Source organism: Perca flavescens, chromosome 20 (assembly GCF_004354835.1).
Source record: "Perca flavescens isolate YP-PL-M2 chromosome 20, PFLA_1.0, whole genome shotgun sequence".
Lineage (NCBI taxonomy): Eukaryota > Metazoa > Chordata > Actinopteri > Perciformes > Percidae > Perca > Perca flavescens.
The window spans coordinates 26,147,891-26,173,964 of NC_041350.1; the positions used below are offsets into that span (position 1 = coordinate 26,147,891).

General features: G+C 39.5%; 1 protein-coding gene across 1 annotated transcript in view; it reads right to left on the minus strand.

The window, feature by feature from the left end:
• Nucleotides 1-26,074, minus strand: part of galnt16 (UDP-N-acetyl-alpha-D-galactosamine:polypeptide N-acetylgalactosaminyltransferase 16) — a 57,728-nt gene that overhangs the window by 15,001 nt on the left and 16,653 nt on the right. Inside the window, exons 5-9 of the mRNA XM_028565749.1 lie at nt 19,657-19,722; nt 12,352-12,473; nt 2,083-2,170; nt 1,655-1,739; nt 715-818 (exon numbers count right to left, since the gene is read on the minus strand). Of these exons, the coding sequence (XP_028421550.1) occupies nt 715-818; nt 1,655-1,739; nt 2,083-2,170; nt 12,352-12,473; nt 19,657-19,722 (465 nt within the window). The remainder of the gene's footprint in view (nt 1-714; nt 819-1,654; nt 1,740-2,082; nt 2,171-12,351; nt 12,474-19,656; nt 19,723-26,074) is intronic.

The window sequence follows — 26,074 nt, forward strand, 5'->3', positions numbered from 1 at the left end:
AATGTAAATATCTTTCAGAAAAGGAAAGTTGAAGAAAATGTAATGGAGTAAAATTAGAAAATTAGCATTAATAAATATAATTAGGAATATTTGCTATTTTACAGTATATGTCTGAAGTTGTCCTGCAGGGCAGAGTAAAGTTTGGTTTTGTGTTCAAATTTAAAGCAGCTGTACTCAAAATATATACACTTTTTCTTTACATAGTAAACAGTTGTTTGCATAGGCACCGATACTGTGGGTGCTCTGCACCCACGGAAAATACTGAGCACCCACGTGTGCCAGACTGCCAGTAGGCTACATTCATGTAAAATTAAACACTGCAGTTGGTGCTAAGTGGAGCGTCTGTCAAAGTGTGATTGGTTATGTCGCTGTCAGTCCCCTGCTCCATATCCTATACACCAATCACAACTTCTCATTTCCAATCCTATCTGTATGTGTGAGAAGTGGCGCTGTCCTGAGTTGAAAGATATCCTACTCTACGTCTTCATTATTGAGTAACTAGGCGTGTGTGTTCGTGTTCGGAATCTGTCCATTTCCTAAGGTTCTGTAATGCTAAATTCTTTTGACTACTTGGTTGTTTGCTGCTGTATTAATGTTCTGAATGTCGAGTACAGAACATTTAAAGAGACTCTTTGCAGAATTCCTGCGGATGATGATTAATAAAAAGTCATTCTTCTAATTCAAGTAAAAGTTCAAACACATCAGTGAGCTGACCAAAGTTCTCCCCTCCCCAGATGTCCATGTGGGTGTCATACTGGCCCAGGTGGTTGAACCAGCTCTTGTCCATGACGAAAATCCCACCAGCGATGACAGGCGTCCTGCAGAGTAGAGAGGAGAGGAGTCATTTACATCTTTTTACTGTACTGCAGTGTTGTGACCAAGTCATCTTGGCTCAAGTAAGTCTCAAGTCATTTGGTACAAGTCTCGAGTTATTTTTTTTTTACACCCAAGATAACACTGTGTGTTAACTGCTTTGTGCTATTTTTGATTGAACATTTGTTTGGGAATCAAGACTAATATCAGATGACAAAATAAAGGCCTGAAGGTGGTTTTGTAGAGGGTCCTTATGTCTATATTTATATTCAATTCAATTTTATTTATAGTATCAATTCATAAACAAGAGTTATCTCAAGACACTTTACAGATAGAGTAGGTCTAGACCACACTATAATTTACTAAGACCCAACAATTCCAGTAATTAAAATATGTTAACATTTTAAATGTTGTACAAACAACTTGCAAAGAGAGCAGGAAGAACACTGGGTTACAGTAGCCGGGGCCAAGCAGCTGATTCTTCCTGCCATGGGCAAATCAATTTAATCTGCAAACAACAGATGTGACAAATCTTCCTACATGACTGAAAATAAAAGACAGGCCAACATTTTATTGTTAAAAGAGAAGTAATCCTATAACTAACTTTAGTATGAGCATAATTTGAATCACTGAGGTAAGGGATATCTAGGAGGACGAATATCTGTTTTGTATTTTGCGCAAGATTGTTTTTGTTCTTTGATTTATTAATGCAAATCCATAATATTTCATACCTATACAATACGTAGGTCCATGATGAATTTTTCAGGTTTAGAATCAATATTATGGCATTGCTATGGAAAGAGGAATAGGGATGATGACGAGCGGACAATTGTAGACACACCTGATCGCCTGCGTGGGGTCGCTCCTCGCCATCTTCTGCTCGATGGGAATCTGCTCCCATTTGAAGTGGAGACTCCAGTCAAATCCTGAAGAGAAAGAGAGCAAAACAGAGATGAAATGTCTTCTAAAGAAGAAGCCAGATAAGAGTATCTAACTGATTATAGTGGAACTAATTTCATACCCATTATGGCAACGTGTCCTTACAGAAATTCGTATTTAAAGTTCACTGCCGTGAATGAAAACCTCACAAACTTTATTTATCAGATTGACTAATTCATCTGGCAATTTCTATCGTGAGTTTTGAATTTTTCAGTCAGAGATGGTGATGTCATATGTGGAGGGAGTTTGCGAAACAGGGCTTTTCCCTGACTGGTGTCAGCGGTGTGTTATCAGCTGTTACTGTACATGAGTTGTGTGTTGTGTCCTGACCTCCTCTCAAGTCAGCGGAGGCAGCCAGATAGGCGAAGTTATCCAGGCTGATGACGTCGATGATGGGGCTGACCACTCGCGTATGGTCCTGCATGGGAGGAGGAGGAGGACACACAGACACATTACCATCGAGACATGACTGAATTTTTGGAATGTGTGCCTACCATACACTAGAAGACTCGGAAAAGACTTTGAAAAGACTAAAGTGTGAGTGAGATGGTTGTCATGATGTCAACTTTAGTCACACACTAGATGAGGGGTCTTAAACCAAGGACCCCTTAACTGAAAGAGACTTTCCCCCAACTACATATATTGTATTAAACTGGGCCTACAATAACATGTAGGGCAGCCTAAAGCCTTTACACATAGCCTTTTTAGTGCATAGAATACTAAGCTATTAAAATAATTGTTTGAATGATTTTATAAATAATGTAATATTAAACATACGTGTGGCACAGTGAATCTTTTGGAAGTACCTGTATCTGTGGATGTCAATCTTACCTATAGGCCAGGAAGCCTATCATCACGGTGTTTTCACAAATAGGCTGATTTATATTTGTTAATAATATGTTGGATTCATGTTAAGACATTTTAAATTTAGAAAAAACTATCAAAAAATGAATAATTTGGAGGCCCTGCTGCAGTTGCTCTGAGGACCCCCCTGTTGAATATCTCTGGACTAGAAGATTTTACTAACAAGACTTATGACTTATGACAATATCAAACACATTTGATTTTGTCGGAACGTCAAGATGGGAAAAAGACAGCTCGGACGGAGTTTTATGACTTCCTTATACCAAACGAGTGTGCCCCGACTCTAGCAAGACTCTCATCTGTCTGGGACAGTGGAATCTCTTGAAAAGTCGTTTGGTGTAAGGTCGGCAAATTTAACAGGTTTAAGTCATATTATTTTTAAGATTATGTTTTGGGCATTTTAGGCCTTTATTTGACAGGACAGCTGAAGACATGAAAGGGGAGAGAGAGGGGGAATGACATGCAACAAAGCCGCAGGTCGGAGTCAAATCCCGGGCCCACTGCATCGAGGAGTAAACCTTAAGTCAGTATTTTAATGCATATCATAATCCATTACATTTCACTCAGAGTGGTGATTGGCGGAGAGAATTTTAACATCAAACGGTCACATTTATCCATGATACAGTCTTTCTATGTAAACCAGATTGTTAAATACCTCGACAGCCTTTATGTTTCTGAATAATTAGGACGGGAACTTACAGCCCCCTACTAATAAGATGAATTGTAGAGAAGGGATTCATGGCACAGCGTTAATTACTACCAGGGTGCATGGAACGGGGAAACAGTCAAGAAGAGAGGTCAACCCTCTGCTATCAAAAGGAATGATGTAACTAATCCTGTAGAAACACATTTCAATGAAATGAAGCATCGCATTTCATCTTTCTTTTAATTAGGCATGGAAGTTATGGAACCCAGCCAAGGAAGTGGTTATATCAGAAAAAAAAGAGAGAAGCATGTTGGGTTTCTATCTCAAAGGTGTATTTCCAAAAGGCGTAAAAATGAACCTCTGACACTGTGATTTAGCCCCCCTATTTAGCATTAATAAGCAGTATATAAACACTTAATAAATGCAAGCAAATGTAATGCCTGTAACTATAAAAGCTCTTGTGATGCATCTATAATAATAAACTTTATCTGATCAAGATGACAATAAATATTATGGTGCATATACAATAGGGCGTCATAAGTGCTCCTTTCTGTCCTGTATGCAAATTGTAGAGGTTCAATAGCACCTTACACATCTCCTAGAACATGTTTTAAGACCATCTTCTCAAGACTTTTCATTACAATAGAGGTTAAAGGTCCCATGACATGGTGCTATTTGGATGCTTTTATATAGGCCTTAGTGGTCCCCTAATACTGTATCTGAAGTCTCTTTTATATAGACCTTAGTGGTCCCCTAATACTGTATCTGAAGTCTCTTTTATATAGACCTTAGTGGTCCCCTAATACTGTATCTGAAGTCTCTTTTATATAGGCCTTAGTGGTCCCCTAATACTGTATCTGAAGTCTCTTTTATATAGGCCTTAGTGGTCCCCTAATACTGTATCTGAAGTCTCTTTTATATAGACCTTAGTGTTCCCCTAATACTGTATCTGAAGTCTCTTTTATATAGACCTTAGTGGTCCCCTAATACTGTATCTGAAGTCTCTTTTATATAGACCTCAGTGGTCCCCTAATACTGTATCTGAAGTCTCTTTTATATAGGCCTTAGTGGTCCCCTAATACTGTATCTGAAGTCTCTTTTATATAGACCTTAGTGTTCCCCTAATACTGTATCTGAAGTCTCTTTTATATAGACCTTAGTGGTCCCCTAATACTGTATCTGAAGTCTCTTTTATATAGACCTTAGTGGTCCCCTAATACTGTATCTGAAGTATCTTTTATATAGACCTCAGTGGTCCCCTAATACTGTATCTGAAGTCTCTTTTATATAGACCTTAGTGGTCCCCTAATACTGTATCTGAAGTCTCATTCCCCAAATTCAGCCTTGGTGCAGAATTACAGCCACTAGAGCCAGTCCCACAATGAGCTTTCCTTAGTATGTGCCATTTCTGTGTCTGTAGCTATTGAAAGGAGAGGGGGGGCAAGGTGGAGGGTGGGGGTGTGGCCTTGACCGACTGCCACTTTGCTCGGGTGGGCCAAATTCTCGGCGGCGGGCAAAGCAGAGATAGGGGAGGTAACCTTTCCCCTTATGACCTCATAAGGAGAAGATTCCAGATCGGCCCATCTGAGCTTTCATTTTCTCAAAGGCAGAACAGGATACCCAGGGCTCGGTTTACACCTATCACCATTTCTAGCCTCTGGGGGACCATAGGCAGGCTAGGGGAACGCATATTAATGTTAAAAAACCTAATAAAGTGAAATTTTCATGCGATGGGACCTTTAAGGAAACTGGACAATAGTCATTTAAAGCAGATGGTTTTGCCACTTCTGGTACCGGCACTATCAGTGAGGTTTTCCATGCGTTTGGAATGTAATGTGTGTCAAGGAAGATTTGAAAAAGCTGCTAAATTGTTCCCTACACTCCTTAAGAACCCTTCCTCTGATCTTATCAGGACCAGCTGCCTTTTTTGGATCAATCTTTTTGAAGATTTTATGCAACTCCCCAGCTGTTACAACCAGGGGAGGGCCACAATGAAGTTGTTGTCTGATAGAATTACACTCTGAGGAGAAATGTGATGTATCAAATCTTGCATAAAAAAGTTTTTAGTTAATTTGCAAGGGTCAGGTCATCTCTATTTGTGTTAATGTGGCTTCTCCTCACCTCCTTCCCTATCGTTGTGTACATCCCTTGCCATGCCGGTCTTCAGTCATTACCCCTCATTACCCATCATGTTTTTATCTGGAATTCCAGATACAGAACAGTCCACACAAAACTGAATATAATCTGTCACCACGGAGTTTAATTCCTCCAGATCCCTGCAAGTGTCAAAGAAGGTGTCCCATATTTAACAGTCAAAACAGCCTTTAAGGCTCACAATCGCCTCGTGACCTCCACTTATTAATTGTCTATCTCGGGCTTGCTGCATTTAAGATTCGGTTTGTAATATGGAACGAGATGAATCACGCGAGGGTCTGAATCCCCCACTGGTGGTTTTGCGTAGCCCTTATAAGCCTCTTTGATGTTCCCAAAGCATAGGTCAAGTGTTCTTTCTCCTCTTGTGGGACAGTTGACATATTGGTAGTAGTTAGGCAGTACGTTTTTTATAGTATATAAGTATAAATTTGGGTGCATCAGGTGCGATATTTTCTAACTTGGCCACTGTGGGCACGGGGATGAATATATACAACAGTATATACAATGTATATATACAACAAGTGACAAACACTTGCTCAAATTCCCTGGGTAGGTAGTAAGGCCTAAAGTAAGGCCTAGTAAGGTTTCTCAGTGCTGCATCTCTTTTAATCTCTTGTATGATGAGGAGTACAAACCGAAACGTGTTGGTCTCACAAGAAACTTGTTCCTAATACTACGAGTGTTGCTGGATTTTTGACTTCTTCCCAATAACAGAAACATTTTCAACCCTGGGCACCTGGATAACTCAGTTGGTAGAGCTCACACCCATAGATAGAGGTTTAGTCCTTGACGAAGCGGGCCCGTGTTTGACTCCTACCTGCGGCCCTTTGCTGCATGTCATTCCCCCCTCTCTGTCCTCTTTCATTTCTTCAGCTGTCATGTCAATAAAGGCCTAAAAATGGCCAAAAAATTAAATAAAAGAAATCTAAACTCAGTCCTCCCGCTGCTGTTGCGTTGGATGGGAATGATAATGCATTAAAAATTACACAATACAAACAAATTCTGGTACGGTAAAAATAAGGTGCCGCAAACTGTCTAAAGCTTGAGCGACTAAAACTTTATCTTGAACAACGTTTCAATCAGACAAGAATCTCCCTCCGGATCATGTGAAAGTTCAGCAAAGCAATTGCGTTTTCTTTGTGCGTGTCAAGAAAATAAATCAATATATGTCACTGTAATGAACGTTAAAGGTCACATCGGGCTCTGTGGCGCGATGAATTAGTCATCGTGACAAAAAGCAGGTTTAATGATTCACTTATTGCCTGTTCTGATAAGGAGAGAGAATTACTGGTAACAGCCCACCTCCCTCTTTCTAGTGAACTGGAACAGCAATAAATGTAATCAAAGTGGAATTTTTGTTATTTTTGTTATATTACGGAACATTAGAATAAAAAACAGAATAGACTGCTTGTACTGTGCAGAACATTAAGCACCTCTGAATTGTTCCCACAGTTCATAGAGGACAGATAAACTCTGAACTTTTAAACTACCTCCTGCTGGAGAAATAACATGGAGCTTAAAGTAAACAGTGCAGAAGAGAACTGTTGATTCCTGATAACACGCATTTGTTTGTGCACGAGTGTTGTCTGCAGTAGTGGAAGAAGTACTCAGATCCTGAACTTAAGTAAAAGTACTAATACCAGACTGTAAAAAAAATACTCCGTTATAAGTAAAAGTCCTGCATTAAAAATGTTCTTTAAGTAAAAGTATGTAAGTATCATCAGGAAAATGCACCTAAAAGTATTAAAAGTTCACAATGCAGAAAAATCCTCACATTTTAGAAACTGGAAACGATCCAAAAAGTTCTATCAATCAGCTAAGTGTTTAATGGTCTAATCATTTCAGCTGGACTTGTAGGTCTATATATTGTTGGCTAGTTTAATTTATATTAGAACATCATATTTTATAAACTACATGTGTTTTGTGTGCAAAAATCTTAATGTGTAAAGTAACTAAAACTGTCAGATGAATGTAGTGGAGTAAAAAGTACAATATTTCTCTCTGAGATGTAGCGGAGTAGAAGTAGAGAGTGGCATGGAAAGAAAAGACTCAAGTAAAGTACAAGTACCTCAACATTTGTACTTAAGTACAGTACTTGAGTAAATGTATTTAGTCACATTCCACCACTTGTTGTCTCCCTTCTATATGTGAATGTGTGTCTGTGCCAACAGTGCCCTGAGGCATCTGTATGTGTCCGTGTAGCCCAACAGCTTAGCATCGGGACAATCCGACTGACTGTTTCCAATTAGAGCCGTCCCTCTCCGCTCAGAGGTTGAACCCGTTGTGAACTTTGTGTTCATTGCACCAAAGAGTGTGTGGGGGGGGGATTTGCTAATGCATGAAGAGGCTGCACTTCCAAAATGGATGTCACCAATTATCTCTCAATATCTCGACCCCCTTTTCCCCTACTTGTTCTCTCGTTCTGCGTCTGAATTTATTACAGTGCCAGTGGGCTGTTGTTTTGTCCCTCACATCCGGCTGCCTTTGATATAGCTGAAATTTAAGCTCATCATTCTACTGTATGTCAATTTGGGAGAGTGAATCGATTTAACCAGACACAGAACAGAAAAACGGAACTGTAGAATAGAATAAAAAAGCTTTACCCGACATAACTGGAAATGTGTTTTGTGCACAATGAATTCCACAGTTTCCAAATGTCATTTGGCGTGTGGAGATCTCCGTTTCTTTGCTTCATCGCCCAGTAACGTCACAGCAGTCTCTGAGCAAGAGACCAACAAGAGAACACACTGTCCAGCTTGGGCTAAAAGGTCAAGTGCCAGACCTTATTTTTTTTTTTGTGCTTTGAATCATGTTCTCTACTGTTGTACATGCTTAATGCTAACATACTTTTTAGAGATATTGTGTTGTTTGTGGTATTTTAACTTCACAAAAACATGGCTGTACAAAAGGCCATCTATCAGCAGTGACTGTTAGAGTGCATGTCGGAGAACAGCGCGGACATGCGTTTTACACCGCGAGCGGGCGTGCCACTCGGCGGAAAAGGGAGAGAAAGAAAAAAAAAGAGACTGCCGCTGTCCGGAGGATAACTGGCCAGTTGAGATTGGGTGTGTGCGTCCTTGAGAACTGTCACATAACTTATGTTGTCAGTATATTTAAGCCTGTTATTGTATTAGTCTATAGTTCTTGCAAATTTAAATTAAGTTAACGGGTGATTTTCGTGGTTTGTATTCTTCACCTGCTAGCTAAATTGCACGTGGCTGTTGATTCGATATAATAACGATTGCTGAACGTCCTTGCTCAAGTTAGGTGCATTATTTACATGCTGAAGTAGTTACACTGCATTAAGATAATGTAATTAATAGTGGGTTTATTGTTATTATTTGCCATATATAATTCCTATGCATTGTGTATGATAGCCGACAATGTTATGCATTTCTTTGCAGAACCACGCACGCACACACACACACACACACACACACACACACACACACACACACACACACACACACACACACACACACACACACACACACACACACACACACACACACACCAACCAACCAACCAAAGCTAACAATGGCAGAAGTATACTCTGTGGATAAAGTTAAATCTCGGGGGCATATTATATTGAGCAATTAAGAATGAAAGAATTCACTAAATTAAAAAAAGGCAGCCAGTAGTCAATGAAGAGAGGCAAGAAAAGAGGGCAGAGGGGCATCATATAACCAGTTAGGCTACATTATTAGCTACTCGTCAAGAGTATAACTGCGGTAGCTATATTTATTCAGCACATTACAATTATTCTCCACGGTCTAAAAAAGGTAATGACTTTTAAGAATGTATTAAATGTCACCCCAACCTGGAGAGTGTGTGTATGATAGGCTTACATCTCTAATCCCCCAACATCTGTGAGTGGAGAGGTCTACTTAATTACTCTGTACATTTGAGTGCTTTTATTTGCAGCTCTGGATTAACAAATGAAATGTCATTATGTTGTATTAATGAACATGGGTGGCGATCCTTCATCAGTATTCCTGCTCTCAGAAAACTTTATCAACCCAGTGCCGTGGTCTGGGTAAGACTAATGAATCCAGGACGGGGTGCATGAAGCCTGGCCGGGCTGGGCCGGGCCGGGCCGAGGAGCTGCTTAATTATCACTGAGCCCGGCGCTCTCATGAATGCCAGACTGAAAGAATGCAAGCTGGATGAGTCAAAGCTGCCCCGAGTCAAGGATGAGTTTACGGAAACCCAAACACCATGTGCACACACTCGCAATGTGTAGAGTCTTCTGAATAAAACAGGTTTTTATTTTTGTACAGTAGAGACTTCTGAATATGAGTTTTTGAATGAGATTTGTTTTTGGGGGGTAGGGGGGTTATTGTCTGGTGTACTTTCTGAACAAAACAACAAATTCTTTTAAAGGAATAGTTGAACATTTTGGGAGATGCACTGGCTTTCTTGCTGAGAGGCAGATGAGAAGATCGCTCCCACTCTCATGTCTGTACACTAAATATGAAACTACAGTCAGGAGACGGTTAGCTTAGCATAAAGACTCTGGGGGAAACAGCTAGTCTGACTCTTTCCAAAGTTGACAAAATAGACCTACCAGCACATCCAAAAGCTCCCTTATTAAGTGTAAAAACAGCAATTTCAGTCAAGAAATAATCCAAATCATAATTTTACTTTTTATTTTAACTAAACTAAGCAGCTGCTGGTTTTAGATACATTACTTACTGTACATGAGTGTGGTATCAATCTTCTCGGCAAACCCTCCTCAAAAGAGTGACTAAATGTATTTCTCAGAATGTCAAAAGAGCTAATTAAAAGGCAACATATTGTCTGTGCATTGACTGCACAGACAATAATGCTAAACAGCAGAGGAGGAAGAGGAGAAAAAGTAGACAAGGTAGCTCGGGGTTTGTGAATAAAGTTGTTTTTTGTAACGGAGACTTATGAATAAATAGCATAGGTGAATCTAGGCAGTGGAGCCAGAAGCGGCGCTTCCTTTAAACCAAGGGAGTGGATGATAAATGTGGGGCACACTGAAAGCTCTGGCAGCTCTGTCTGAGTGTCTGACTAGTGGGAGGACACATGAGGGGAGAAGTGATTACTGAGGAAAATATGAAATCAACCCGCTCCTGCTGCAGAGTTAAGGCTGTTTTACAGTTGTGTGGAGGCGGAGAGAGAGTGATGGAGAGTAGCGACTCTAGAGTCATAGTGAGAGAAACAAAGTGTCTCCCCTGTGTTTTCTGACCACGGTGGGAAATCTGGAGCAGGAAAGGGGTGGAGCAGATATGCTGGTTAGAGCCCAGTCACAGGTTAGTAATGTCAGGGGAGGAAAGAGACAGCCAGAAAACAGCCTATTACTCATTAGCGTGAGAGTGATGAAGGTTTCCACAGCTACATCTCCCTTTATCATAACACCAGACGTGTCTCAGGTCTTGGTAAGTGCAAGCGCTCATCTCTGCAGACACTTAGGTGTCTCTAAATCATATATTTACGTGCAGTGTGCGCTTTGCTTGTGTGACTTCTTGAAAGTGATACAGAAAAGCAGACCGAAAACGGTGAGGGCTCACAGCCCAAATGCATTTGAAGGTTCACGTGAACCATGAACATTGAAAAGGCAATGAAATACAATCCCCCTGATAATGAAAAGTGTCTGTTTTCATTTTTTTATTTCATCCTGGTCACATTTTTTTGAATTGCAAAACATTCATGCGTGAATGGGATTGCAGTGTCCCTGGTGGGCTGCATAATTGAATTTGTAGGATGCGGTGAAGGGGGGGGGGGATCTTCCCACTGCATGTTTTGGATTAGAAATGTATCCAGCATGCAGCCTGAAGCAAGAAGAAACGCCGTCACCATGCACAACAGCACGAACCACCACAGACAAAAACACAAAACAGACCACCTAGTGCAGTAAAACCCTTAGGAGTCAAGTGGAAAACGGATTGGTTGGGAATATGGCTTTGTGCTCTTTGCAGTAGAGCAGTTGAAGTAGGGCTGCAACTAACGATTATTTTTTATTGTTGATTAATCTGTTGATTATTTTCTCGATTAATCGATTAGTTGTTTGGTTTATAAACTGTCAGAAAATGGTGAAAAATGCTCTGTTTTCCAAAGCCCAAGATCTCTGCAGGGTAAATCCAAACAGCTTGCTAGACTATCTGTCAGCAGCAGTGGCAGCAAAAACTGTCCTGTCCCGGGACAGTCATAGGAGTCACAGGACAGTGTACAGGACAGTGTCTGACTGTCCCGGGACAGTCGGGCCAAATCATCAAGTTATGCCTAAACAGGACTAAGTAAGCATTGGTGGTTCAGTGGTAGAATTCTTGCCTGCCACGCTGGGGTGGGAGTCCCGGGTTCGATTCCCGCCAAATACAACGCTATTTTGGTTGGCTGTGACTCAGAGGTTTAGTTCAGCCCTCAACCACAAAATTGTCGGTTCGATCCCAGGCTCCTCCGGCCACATGTCCAAAAAAACCTTTGAGCGTACACATGTTCCACCAAAACAAGTTCCTTCCCGAGGATATTTTGCAGAGGCACCGTGGCTCTGTCCTGCGATTAACACCGCCCAAGATGATTGTGATTGGTTTAAAGAAATGCCAATAAACCAGAGCACGTTTTTCTCCCATCCCAGAATGCTGTGTGGATTAGCCAGACCCTCCGAGACTAGGCATATTATGACTTCCATCTGAACAAATTGAGTTTTTATTCAGCAATATGCAATGCCAACGTATTACATCACAGACAATAAAATCTACCCTGAATAGGAGCAAAATCCCCTGAAGCGTTACATCACAGGGCCAGAAAAAGCAACTGTTCCACCTCCGAACTGTGTTGCGTGTGTATGTGACTGCGTGTCTGTGTGTATGTGTGTGTGTGTGTGTGTGCGTGTGTGTGTGCGCTGCGCGTATTAAGTGTCTAATTGGAGAGTGTGAATGACGGCAGACTGTGAGCCTGTGGGTCTGTACCTCCTTGACTCTCTGGATCATTGGCTGCAGCCAATCAGCGTTGACCTCGCAGTGGCTGTCCAAGAAGGTCAAGATGGAGGCCGAGGCCGTGTTGGCGCCTCGCACACGTGATCGGATCAGACCTGAGGGAGAGCACAGGGAGGAAATGACACTGAAGTCCTACACCGGTCAAACAGCTACAATTTGATTAAATTGAATGCCGCTTCACTGCAAGTAGGGATGTCAACAATTGTAAAGCCTAATGATGCAAAGGGACTGCTGGCACGTAACTAAAGCACATTGGTGATCACTATTTAAAAAGGTGCACTCCACTGATTTAACATATTCAATAGTTATAGTAAATTTACGTCACAATGACTACTCCCATACTCCATCTTGGTGGCTTTTAAGGGATAGTTCGGATTCTTTAAGTGGGTTTGTATGAGGTACTTATCCATAGTCAGTGTATTACTAGTCAGATGGCGTTGGGTGCATCTTCAGTTTGGAGAAGCAGGCAGGAGTACTGAAACGGACGCTAAGCAACATACTGCTGTTGACGGGAGAATCAGCTAAACGCATTTTAGACTAAAAACATCTTTATCAGCTTAAGTGTACGATATATTCCGAATATTTTCCCCATTTTTACCTTCCCGTCAGACAGCCCTTTCCGACGGGGAATTGAATGTTATCGCCTTCATCTATACTTTCTTCAAAGCCACTGGACTACTTTAATAAAAACAGTCGTTTTACTTTTCAGAACACAGGAGTTGCCGGTCTACCGCTGCCTCCAGCTGTTAGTTTGTTTGTGTTATGTGTAAAATGTTGTCAAAGGAGTCTGGTGGCTTTGACGAGAGCATAGATAACGGCATGAGCGGCAGTAAAAATATTCTAAATATATATATATATAGATTTTTTTAGGTGGCTAAAATAAGTTTAGCTGCTGCCCCCATCAACAGCAGGACATTAGGGGCTGCCATGTACTGGTACAGGTAATACACTGAATATGGATAAGTACCTCAAACAACCCCACTTCAGAATATCAGTACTATGCCTTACATGTAGGATGTGTTTTTTTAGTATTTGACATGGCCTATATTAGGAAATAAAATTCTGACCTCAGCTGCATCTCTTCTTGATCATTCTTTTTATAAACCATCCCGTGCAAGTCCCCCAACCTTATAAAAATCCAATACTTAATGACTGGACTCAATTTAAAAAGGGGAAAAGAAGCACTTTTACCAAGTATTGATTAATGCAGCTGCCCTTCTCTGTCGTGCCTACTTCTACTACAGTAGATTTTTTTGTTAGTTAGCCCTTTGTTTTCTAACAATGCCTTGCAAAAGCAACAAGACAACAGGCGTGCTTCAGCTATGGATTGCATGTATAGGTGGGGAAAATGACTGCAAAAGTAGTAATAAAGTAAATACGTTTTTTCTTTTCTTTTCCGGATGGCTGCATTGCATAGTCTGCTGAGATAACTATTGACAGAAAAATGTCTATCTCTTCCACAATGGATTTCTCCTGGTTTTCGTATTGGACATCGTTGCAAAAACAGAAAGCTGTTGATCTTTGATTACAAACTCCATTTAAACTGCATTCAAAAGGTTTTCACAGGTCACATGGTCTCCATTCTGCCTGCAAGAACAGTTAGGCTTTAATCAGTGTAAATTTTCCATTTAAGTTCTAAACAAATTGAAGAACTTTTCTCATTAAATATATATATATATATCTTTTTTCTTTAGGAGAGAATCCTGGGATATTAATATTTAACTGTTAGGTTGAAAAGCTTCTACAGAACAAAGAGACTTTTGAAATGGGGCCGGTTAATTGGATTAGTCTGAAGTAGATACCTGAATGTGTCCCGCTTTTTGCTAACCACTTTAAATTGCTGGTGGAAAAAAAAAGAAGTGCTAATGTGAAGCCGAAGAGTTCAATCTATTTTAAAAGACACCAAGACACCGCTACAAGTGGTGGAGGAATAGCAATAAAGGTGTCTTTCTTCTGTCAAAGTGGGTCTACAATCACAGTCATTTGCATTTAACACGAGCAAGTGTGGAGGAGGTTAATTATCTTTTTTTTTTCCTGCAGCATCTACAGTAAACTACACAGGTGCATCTCATCATCTGAAGAGTTTTGTTCCAAATTCAAAGGTCGTTTAAATAACACACGCTTGTGAAATTGTTTGTAAAGATAATTGTTTTTTTAATTAAGTTTTTTAAACTTTCAGCTAATTACTTGTATCTGTTAAGTTTATCTGTAGTAAACCTGGATGAGTAGGTCATGTTTGTCAAATGAATTTAGCTTTTCCTTTTTTCCACCTTGAACAGTTTGCAGTCAGAGATGCACTTTGTAACACACGGCAATTCTATCTCAAACGAGCTCATCCAGTACGTAGCTAACAGAATAAACAGGAGTTTAACAGACTCCGGTAGGAAAGAGCTTGGCTCAGTGCTGCTCACTCAGTTTGGTAGCAAAGCAGTACACATAAAAGGCTTGATATATAACCAGCATTACAGAACAATAAAAGAATAGTTTCAAAGTGCCTTTTTCTAAACCTTGGCCTAAAGCAAGCGCCATCAACTACATTTTCCAAGGGCCAGAAGTTTTCTAAGCAGGAAAATAAACTGATGCATACCTACTAACCCCATCTTTGTTTGATATTAATTAATATTTTCACTTTCTTACTAATTTTTAATTTTTTTTATTTATGAGTGTATTATATTATTTATGTATGAGTGTGAACAGACTCCTAAAAAACACAGGAAATCCATCCAATACTGTAAAATAGAAAATGCTCTCAGATCTGCGCCAAGGAGGCAGTTCACCGAGGAGTGATGGTTAAAATCGGTAATTACAGAAACGTCTGCAGTGGAGGTGAAAAACACTCAAAGAGCCTGGAGCGAAAAGTTGACTTGGAAAACCGCAGCTTTACTGAAGAATGGATTGATAAGCGCTGGCTTAAAGGATGAGGCTTGCAACCTTCAATATTTTTCTTACTGACAATAAATCCCATGAAAAGAACCAAACCAACAATGTGTTTGTTTGCATCTCAATCCTTTCTCACTCCCCTGTCTGTGGCTCTGAGCTCCGAGCAAACCTTAATAAAACAGGTCAAGAAAAGGCTCACTAATATTCTAACGCAACTTTAAAACATTTTACTCAACCCGGACTATTGTTAGCCATGGATTTTTGTTCTCTGGCGACTAATTACAGCAGCATGGTGTGGGATTGAGTGAAAATAAATTACAGTGCCCGTGTTCATTGTAATAAAGGAAAATGTCACCCAGTGCAGCAGTAGGGCTCACTGATGCATTTTTAATAGGTTTTGGACAATAAAGGAGCTCTATTGCACAGAGGAATACATTATTTAATTTTGGACTACACAGAAAATACCTATTATTAAGATCAAGTAATTGTTGGTTTTGGTCTTTTCATTGGACATGTTGATAATAAGAAAAATACAGGCCATCAGCAGACTAACCCTTTAACTGGGAAAGGAGTTTAATTAGGACACTTCATTCATGTGCTCCTCTGGTCACCTGGCAAAATGACCTTACTAACCCTAACCTAACCCTAAAACATCAATCCTAACCCTACATTCATTCTTTAGTACTTCGACAGTTGCTAAACAGTTGCTGCTCGCTACCTACTGATGATTAAGGAATAGTTTCAGTCATTTCTCAAGCTAAAATGACAAACATTTGCGGTTTCTAGATTGTCCAATTGCATTTGCTGCCTCTCTGTGTTTTTATAATATTTCTTTAATAGAATTATCTTTGGGTTTTGTCATGTTGGTCAGACAGAACAACATTTGAAGACTTCACTTTGTGCTCTGGGACATTGTGATAGGCTTTTTTTTTTTGTAAAGGTTTTATAGACGGAAGTACATTGAATTCACAAAAGAAAAAAGAAAAAATTAGCCAGCATATCTCGTAATTATGACTTACTATCTCAAAATCACGAGAAAAGATAAGATCTTGTAATTATGAGAAAAGTTAAGGTATATCATCGCTAACCTGGGCTACAGGATAAAAAAGTAGGCAAGGATGGCGTTATCGCATTTAATCTGGCTTTATTTCCTGCTCTGTATGAGACACTTGGAAATATTAATGTTACTTAATGTGGATGGCATTTTATTTACTTCAAGATCCCTCCATTTTGAGTTAATTAAGTTATTGTCTTTCATCCAGTTCATTGTAATTTGTTTAATCATTGCTAACCCAATTACTAGGAACAGGCGAGAGTCTTTTTTCAACCCCTTCTGGTATTTTCCCCAGTATTAAGATTAGCGTGTCTCTATTTATAGAAATATTAAATATCAAAGATTTTTTAATAGAATTTTCCCAGAAACCACTTATAACCTTGCATGACCAAAATATATGAATGTGGTTTGCCATCTCTTTATTTTTTATTTATATTTTAGGTGTTATTTCCTCCTCAATAATGTGGATGGCATTAATATGAGTATGTCAACACTGCGCAAATGAAAGCAGATAAAATGCATCATTGGTTAGTGACGATTGATAACTATACCTCAACTATTAGTTAGCTACTTAGATCTTTTTCTAGTAATTATGAGATAGCAACTCTTAATTACGAGATAAAAGGTGTCTAACTTTTTTCTTTACTTTTGTGAATGCAATGTGCTTCCGTACTAAACAATTAATGGACTGCATGCAAAAACAAACAGATTAATCAATAACGAAGAAGATAATCATTACTTGTAACTAATACTATTCTCCACCTTATGTGGGTGACAATAATAATAATAAATAGAACAAATAAAAATCTTTTAAAAGATCTAAAGGTTGTCAGACGTTGGATGTCAGATATTTATTGGTTGATCGGTATTCCACAGTTCCCCATCATATAACAACAGAAGCCTGCCTCCCCATGCTTGTTTGTTGTAAGTGTCGGTACATTTACTGTAATGCTTCAGTGCTCGATGATCTCAAGCAGCAATTTGATGTCATTAAAGGAGAGAAAGTCAATGATGCCTGACGATGTGAAACCATCAAAAGGAGAGAAAGTCAATAGTGCCTGACGGTGTGAAACCATTAAAGTGCTCATATTATGCTTTTCTCCTTTCCTTTATTGTGTTATATATCTTTTGTGTACATGTAATAGGTTTACAAAGGGACTTACCATCTCCAACAGAAAACTCTGTTCACCAACGGCTCCAAACAGCTCTATCGTAGTCCAGCCTTTACTTCAGAGACAAACGTGGTCACTTTGTAACACACGTTATAATGCTCGCCTAGCTGCTAGCGTGGCACGCCCTAATACTCTGCTTCTGACTGGCTAGTAGTCCTTACCTAGCTACTGTCAGGGCACGCCCTCATACTCTGCTTCTGACTGGCTAGTAGTCCTTACCTAGCTACTGCGCATGTGCGACTCCCAACAAAGATGGAACAGAAGTGAGATGTAGCTAAAACCGAGAGCTCAACACCCAGGGTGAAAATAGGAGCTGCAGCAATGTGCAGTACAAAAAAAATACGGTGTTTTTTGAAAGTTAAACCATGTAAACCTATTCTGGTACAACCTCTAAATACAATGATTAACCTGAAAATGAGCATAATATGAGCACTTTAAGAGCTGTGTAAAGTAAAATCAACTCTAAAAGTCACAGGGACTTTGTCTTGTTTGTGTGTTGATATAATTTCTGTATTTCTTGGGTCATCCAGTTAAAACACTAGTGATTATTCTACATTTTGACCTAACAAAAGCTAACAGACAGACACGATGACACGGATTAGCAGACTATTTTACAGTACACTTGAGCTTAATCAGGCTTGTGTATCACCTGGGATGCCAGTTGGGATCCGGCTGCCTAAATTCAATATGCTTATGTTTTGTCAGCATGTGCTTTCGTAAGCCCAAACAAAGTCTTCAGTCTGCAGAGAGAGAGCAGCAACACAGGATGCAACCTGAATAAGAGGGATTATTGTTAAGACATCTAAACAAATCAGCAACGCTGCTTCTTTTGCCTTTTACTTTGGCTCAACTTTCTGGTTTTCTAGGTCGAGGATTTAATCTAATTCAGGGATTAACTTCAATCACTTTTAGAAACATGTGGTTGACGAAACAAACATACAATGGTTTTGCACTGTTTTTTTTTCCTTTTTTACATTTTGTGGTTTTTAATATGGGGATGAAATTGAGAAAACTTTGCGTCGTTGATCCAAATTAATTTCTCATGACAGGTTTATGCACCGGTCACGTCCTGTGGACAGGTGCATAAACCTCATAGGACTTTGGGTCATTTGTGTTGATTATGGCTCTGCTATTGAGGCTTTACAGTCTGGTTCCGTTTTTGTTACTGCTGTGCTGAAATTATTAGACGATTGATTTAAAAAAATAAATCTAAATCCATTTTGATAACAGATTTTGAGTTTATTTATCAGGCAAGAATGCCATGCAGCTTCTCGAGCGTGACGATTTGCAGCTTTTCTCATTTTAGATTTTTGATTGTACATTTAATACTTTGAGGTTTTGTTCAGACAGAATGGGCTCTTAGAACGTGTGATGGGTATTTTCCACTATTCTCTCACATTTTATTCTCGAATCAACCAATTGTTAAAATGAAAAAAGGAAAAGCGATAAGCGATAAGCGAGTAATAAATCATTTAAATGACTGTTAGTTGCCACAGTTTTCTTTGGTAACTTCACTGAAACTGTATTACTTTGTCTATTTTTATTTTAAGTCATGTGATTTTACTTTACCTCATTATTGTAATGAATGATGCTGTGCTAAAAAACATGCCTTTTTTGCCCTATATTTTTCTTTATTTAGGATGCTATGACAATTATACCTTTGTGTTGGACTGCTTACACACAAAATCTTTAGATTTTTGAAACCTCTCACTCAAAGAGCAAAACTACACACCAAATCTCCAAAACCATACACTATTTCTCAGCCTGTCACTCAGTTTTCAATTGCATAAAACACTTTAGATTAGAAGATTACTTTCACTCTAGGACATTGTATGGAAATGTAGATATACTGTAAGCCTATAAAAGACAAAAGAGCTTTAGATTTAGAACAATGTGTAGATGGTATATCCAAAGATTTACTATTATGTGTTTGCCATTTAATGCAAATGCTTCATTTTGATGAGGTGTTCAGGTTTCATTTTGAAGGAGCTATGAGGCATTTTTGCATTTTGCGTTTGCAGTTTTGGACATTGTGTGTAGAGTATTACAAAAATGGAGACCTAGCTTGAAAACGTGTGTAAGCAGTACAGCACCTTCGTGCTGTACCATCTCTTTTCCATTAAGGCAGTTTGCCTCGAGCCCTCCACATCCACCCCGTCCCACCACACTCACCCTCTCTCCTGGCGTTCCTCAGGCAGCGCACTTTGGGGATCTGAGAGAGCAGCTGGCAGTCCTCAGCTGGAGGAGGAGAGCACAGGAGATGGGATGTTATGGCGAAGCAGAACACACACTGAGAAAAACGTACCTCCTCATCGCCTCGTCTCACACTCTGTCACTCACAAACACACCACACTGCCACACGTGTGTGGATTGAGTGCACTTAAATACACATAAACACCGTCACACATGGAGATAGTTACACCGATACACACGCTCAGTACGAACCACACTCACACCACAGTATAAGATGACCTAACACAAGCACAACATCCATTAGTGCTCCATCACAGTCCTGCAAATAATCGGAAACACACATACACTCACAAAGTAGTTCAGAGTGACTGAGTGTTCAAACAAAAGAGTTCCATTTCCCTGGATGATTTCATTCAAATTCTTTTTGTTCCATAAACAAATCCAGCAAGCAGCTAGCTCATTCCCATCATCCACTCCCTTTTTCTACATGGAGCAATCTCTGGCTCAGACCTTTTGTTGATGTGTACGGATGGACATCACACACACACACACACACACACACACACACACACACACACACACACAGACACACACACACTTGAGAGGATTAGCATTAGCAGCAGAGAGTGAGTGTGACCTTGCTGAGGGATTGTGGGTAGATCAAGCAGACCCTCTCCCTGGCAGCGATACAGCCATATGCTGACAGAAATAAGCATGACAAGTTGTAATCCTCCTTAATTAAATGTGCTGTGTACAAACCTGTTCGTTTGCATTTACGCTGTCATATCACAGGGGACGTGTGAGTGAGTGCAGGAGTGTAGTACTTTTGTGGAGTTCATAAAGAGGGGACAGATGGTGCGTGTGTGTGTGTTGTAACTTGGAGTGATGATGAGGATGGTGGTGGTGATGATGCACAGCTGGGTGTCACAGCAGGAATATGTTGCTTTAACACGCAACCTCGTCTGCCTCCTCCCGTGCAGCCTTTTACTCTAGTTGTTCTAGGCTACAAGCTGCCTGCTGATGTTGTCTGTGAAGCACTCAGGGAAATAGCAGAAAGTCATAGATCTAACCCACTAAGCAGATGTTGCATACTTGTAGCCAAATTTTATGCATGCATGTGTGTGTGTGTGTTTGCATACATTATACAGTTCCATGCATGTAACTGTAAATGAAGGACAATTTAAAATGCCAGACTCCATAAAACAATTATACAAATTTAGTATTTTTTGGGAAATGGGACCTCTTGTCCCATAATGCAGTGCAGAATGGAAATAAAATAGGTTCTTTCAGCTGATGAAAACTTTAAAAAATGCTGAAATTGCTAAATAAATTTTTTTTATTACACTAAAGATGGGAGTTTGACTGGTTTAATTTGGGCCACAGCGTGCATGATTTTGTGTCATTACAACACGGTAAAAGGCCATTTCTTGTATGCTTATTTACCAAAATACACAGTGTTTGTCTGGTCTCGCTGCTATTGGAGCCACATGCTGTCGTCTGGACTCACACTAAAGATCACTGTCCTAAACTGAGGACGGTGTCCTTATGATAGGATTACACTCCTGTTGACCAACAACCCCCACCACCTCCTCCAGGCGTCTGCCTGCCGGCTCACATCTACTAACCAATGCCTGTCTAACTCTGACTTACAGACATCTACATATTCTATGATGTCTTGCTAATTATTTGTCTGAATATAGATGAACGTGCTTTAAAGAGTACAATGGACAACAAATACATTGCAAAATGTATTGAGAAAATATTTTTTTGCAATTTGGGTGAACTGACCCTTTTAGTTTCTCAACATTAAGATGTACTAACCGGATGTACTTTTTCAGCTTGAGTGTCTGTAGTTGTTGTTTATGCAGAAGTCAAAAGCCAAAAGGTAGCAGCTAAAAGTGGGAAACACATTTCGGACCTCTGTACATTCAAGCTACCACGGTGACAAAAACAACAACGCTTGTGTTAAAGTGTCTGTCTGCTCTGACAGCATGAAGACTGTAAGATCAATGATTTACTGTATAGCCATATTCAAAATCAGACTTGAAAAGTAACGTTTGTTAAGGTTCGACAGTGTGGGAATCCATCTTGATTTAAATATTAAAATCTCCTCCAGCATACCATGTTCTATTTCTCAAATGATTTCAGCTATTTTACCTTCATCGGGGTACTGGCAGAAGTTGTTTCTGTATCTTTATTTACAACCCATCGATTAGTCGTGCAACTTAAAAAATCCCTATAACATAGGATTGGTTTTAGTAGGGATTTGGGGACTATATAACTAATTGATGGACTGTAGAAACCAGGAAAAAAAAAAAATTATAAAAGCAAAATAAGCCAAAATCCTTTGGGATATAAAGCCTGGTATGTTGGAACAGAGCTGACACCTCACTGTGTGTGTGATCCGAAGAAAAAACAAAACATGTTCAGTTAACATCATGCAGTGATTTGAGGTTTTAGAGAACATGCTCAACCTCCTGCCTTCAAACCGCAACTTAAACAGCCGTTTTATTTTACTGAGCAGGGATTACTGAGACTTTAAATAAACAGAGACTAAATAAAACACAGCATTAGAAAGTGGCAACGCAGGAAGACCACATGGAACCGAGAGAGCAGGAGGAAACAGAACAGTCTGACAGAGTCAAAACTAAAAGCCACAAACCGGAATCAAAGTGAAACCGTTTCACTTGATAATTATAGCTGCTCCACAGCAATGGTTGGGGAAGAGCATTTTAAACTCCCAGGGAAGGTGTCCAAAGTACAAATGGCTGATTTTGTCTAAGTTGTAACATTGTGACCGTTAAGCTTTGAACTTGCAATCTTCAGGGACAAAGACAAACCTTGATCTCAGTGAGCTATTGTCCAGGTGATTATGCCTCTAGCTATTTGGGCTATATTTTATTGAGTCAGCCTGGGCTGACTCAATAACATGACTTTCCTTAGCTGGAACTGGACTGATTGTTAATCAGAATCAGCTGTGTTAATGCAGACACACATTTAAAAAATGCAGGGCAGTTGACCACATCACAATGCCTGATTAGATATGCGTATGATCATCTCAAAATACCAGGTGCTCGAACCCAGAATCTTTGAGGCCGTAGGCAGTTTCTGATCTCAGGGAGCTATTATTTGGGTGATGTCACTGGTGGCATCGCAACACCTAGTAGACAAGGAGCAGGACTACGTGAAAAAGCTGAATTTTAAGTGGCTGTAAAAAATGATTTTCTCATTAGAAAATTCTGAAAATGTGTGTACAACATAGAGATGCTTGTAATTTATTTTCACAAAGATCAATAAATAATAAAAAAAAAAAATGCCAAAATTGATGTTTAAATATGCTCTATTTTGCACTGACTACAATGCGTAGGTGAGGAAACAATAAAAAAATAAATACAAATTTACTTTTTGAGATATAATGTTGAGATTAAATCAATTCTGAAATTTTGAACACCAAATCTACAGTGATCTTCGGATGATGATTTTTTTTCCATGAACTTCAAACATTTAATTTGGAAGAAATTGCAGGATTTGTTTATACTACTGTATGCAGTAAAATGTTTGAATGCACTGTGGGCTCAACTTATGATGAATCGAAAATCTGAATACTATTTTTGTCGAGAACAGTCTGGAGATAAAGGTGTCCTAAATTTGGTGTCAACTGAAACAAAAATGTGGGAGGAGATTGGTTTAAGAAGTTTTGCAGCTTTTGCAAAAAGTAGAGTGATGGGACTTCAAACTTGCAACTAGGTAAAAGCAGAGTACAGTTTCTGCTCTATTGGGGCTACAGGTTGGTGTAAGTTGCGACGCTGTAGCAGGTACGAATGAAGTTTAGAATTTTAGAATTTTAAATGGCTGTTGTAGCGCCACCATCAGGACAATTAGCACACAACGCGCACTGATTGTGTTTGGCATAGGACTGGACTTGTGTGTAAATTTTGTGAGTTTTCGTGCATGGGAACATGGATTTCTTAAGACGAAGACGAATAACAATACATGCAAATACAATAGGGTCCACGCAGCTTTGCTGCTCGGCCCCTAATAATTAATGCTAAGATAACTGACATCCAAAACAGGAAAAGAAAAGAAACAGACAGCCATGTTGGCTCTAACGTCATGGCACTGCCAGGTCAACAGTGGTGGAGGAAGTATTCAGATCCTTTACTTAAGTACTAATATCACACTGTAAAAAAACTACTCGGTTCCAAGTAAAGTCCTGCATTGAAAATGTTACTTAAGTAAAAGCATGTAAGTATCATCAGGAAAATGTACTTAAAGTATTAAAAGTAAAAGTACTCAATGCAGAAAAAATCCTCTCATTTTAGAAACTGGAAATGATCGAAACAGTTCTGTCAATCAACTAAGTGTTTAATGGTCTCATCATTTCAGCTGGACTTGTAGGTCTGTATATTGTTGGGTAGTTTCATTTATAATAAAACATATTTTATAAACTACATGTGTTTGTGCCAAGTCTTAGATGCCAAAGTAACTAAAGCTGTCAGATGAATGTAGTGGAGTAAAAAGTACAATATTTCTCTCTGAAATGTAGCGGAGTAGAAGTAGAAAGTGGCGCGAAAAGAAAAGACTCAACTAAAGTATCTCAAATGTGTACTTAGGTACAGTACTTGTGTGAATGTACTTAATTACATTCCACCACTACGGTTCAACAGGGGTTCAGGTAAACTGCAGCACAGAGAGAATAAACAAGGCATTAGTGAGCTAACAGGGCTGCCGCTGAGACACTACTGTTAAGATGTCTGGCCAGCTCTGACACCTCAGTGTGTCTCCGTGTGTGTGTGTGTGCGCACGTAGAGCTTGTGTGTATGTGTCAGTGCCTGAGTCCACAGTGAATGTAGGTCACTGTGTGGTTCCCACAGACATCAGATGCATGCGGTGGTAATTACAGAAAGCGCTGTGAACAGTGTACAGCATGAGCTCATGTAATTCTTCTGCCTCGCGCTGACAAAAGGGGAATAATCATTCAAATGTGGTTATCCTCTTAATTTCACAGGCCCGGTCAGCTACATAAAACACAACCTGCACATTGCGGTGCTATTAAGGGATTTGTTTTCTAAATATCAAGGTCAATTGGACTACTAATTCACTTTTTACATATAAAAGTGAGCAGGTTCTCATGGTGGTAGCAGCTCCAGCTCATTCTCATCAGAATTAGGTTTACTGCCAAGTAAGTACTTACAAGGAATTTGCCTTGGTGGTTGGTGCCTACGTATACAGTATGAACAAACACACACATTAAACATTAATAGGAAATAAACAATGAATACAGAAACAAACAGGACACTGTACTGTATTTTAAAGATACTTTTGTAAAAATCAAAATAACTTTAGAGATCTTCATTGTAAAGGGTTTTAAACATTAAACATGTTTTTTTTCCATGCTTGTTCAATGAACCATAAACAATGAATGAACATGCACCTGTTGAACAGTCGAAAAGACAATAACAGCCTAAGGGCGGTAGGCAACTGAGGTCACAGTTAAAAGAAAATTAGGAAAGTAAAGAGACCTTTCTACTGACTCTGAAAAACACCAAGAAGTGCAGAATGTGCAAGAAATATATAGTATGTACAATGGATTTCTTTTCTGCTTTAGCTGTGAGGTGGATTATTATTATTATTTTCATCCCTCAGCAGCATCACTGAGCAAATCCTCACGAAGCTCTCACCTCCCGATTCAGTTTCAGATTTTCTGTGATACCAGACATCAATGTGACTCATCTTCAAAGCCACTCCTGTCTCTTGACATTATCCTCGCCCTACATTTCCCTATTGTTTGGCCTTCTCATTTGCTGGAACATTCCTTTGACATTTGCATCACACATATTAAAAAAAAAAAAAAAAAAAAAAAAAAAAAAAAAAGCTTAACACCCGGCACTCAGGGCCTAACCAGGATTTTAAAAATAAAGAAGTGAAGGGTCCAAATTCCCTCAGTGCACCCAAATAACTTTTTGACAATGCACAATATGGCAAACTTATTTGCAAGCTCATCCAGCAGACATGGGAAAACATCCTGATACATGCAAGTCTAATATTCACTCAACTACACTACTCCATTCCAGACAGAATACCAGCTGAGTATTCTGTCTATAAAGGAGTGGAATGGAAATTTCTAAGTGACCCCAAACTTTTGACCGGTAGTGTAACTCCTGAGGGAAGTATCTGGCTCTTTAGCAGCTAAACGCTCCACTATGTTCACTAGCTAGCTGCTAACTATTTCTGGCTGCTGTTTGGCAGTGTGCAGGTACTGTACAGTGTTTTTGTTTTATAAATTTTCCAGCTGGAAACAGCTGCCAGTTATGGCCAAAAAAGGGAGTACTAAGAGTGAACCAAAACAGTAAAGTTCTCTCAAAATCAAAACAATGAGCTGAAAGACACTAAAACG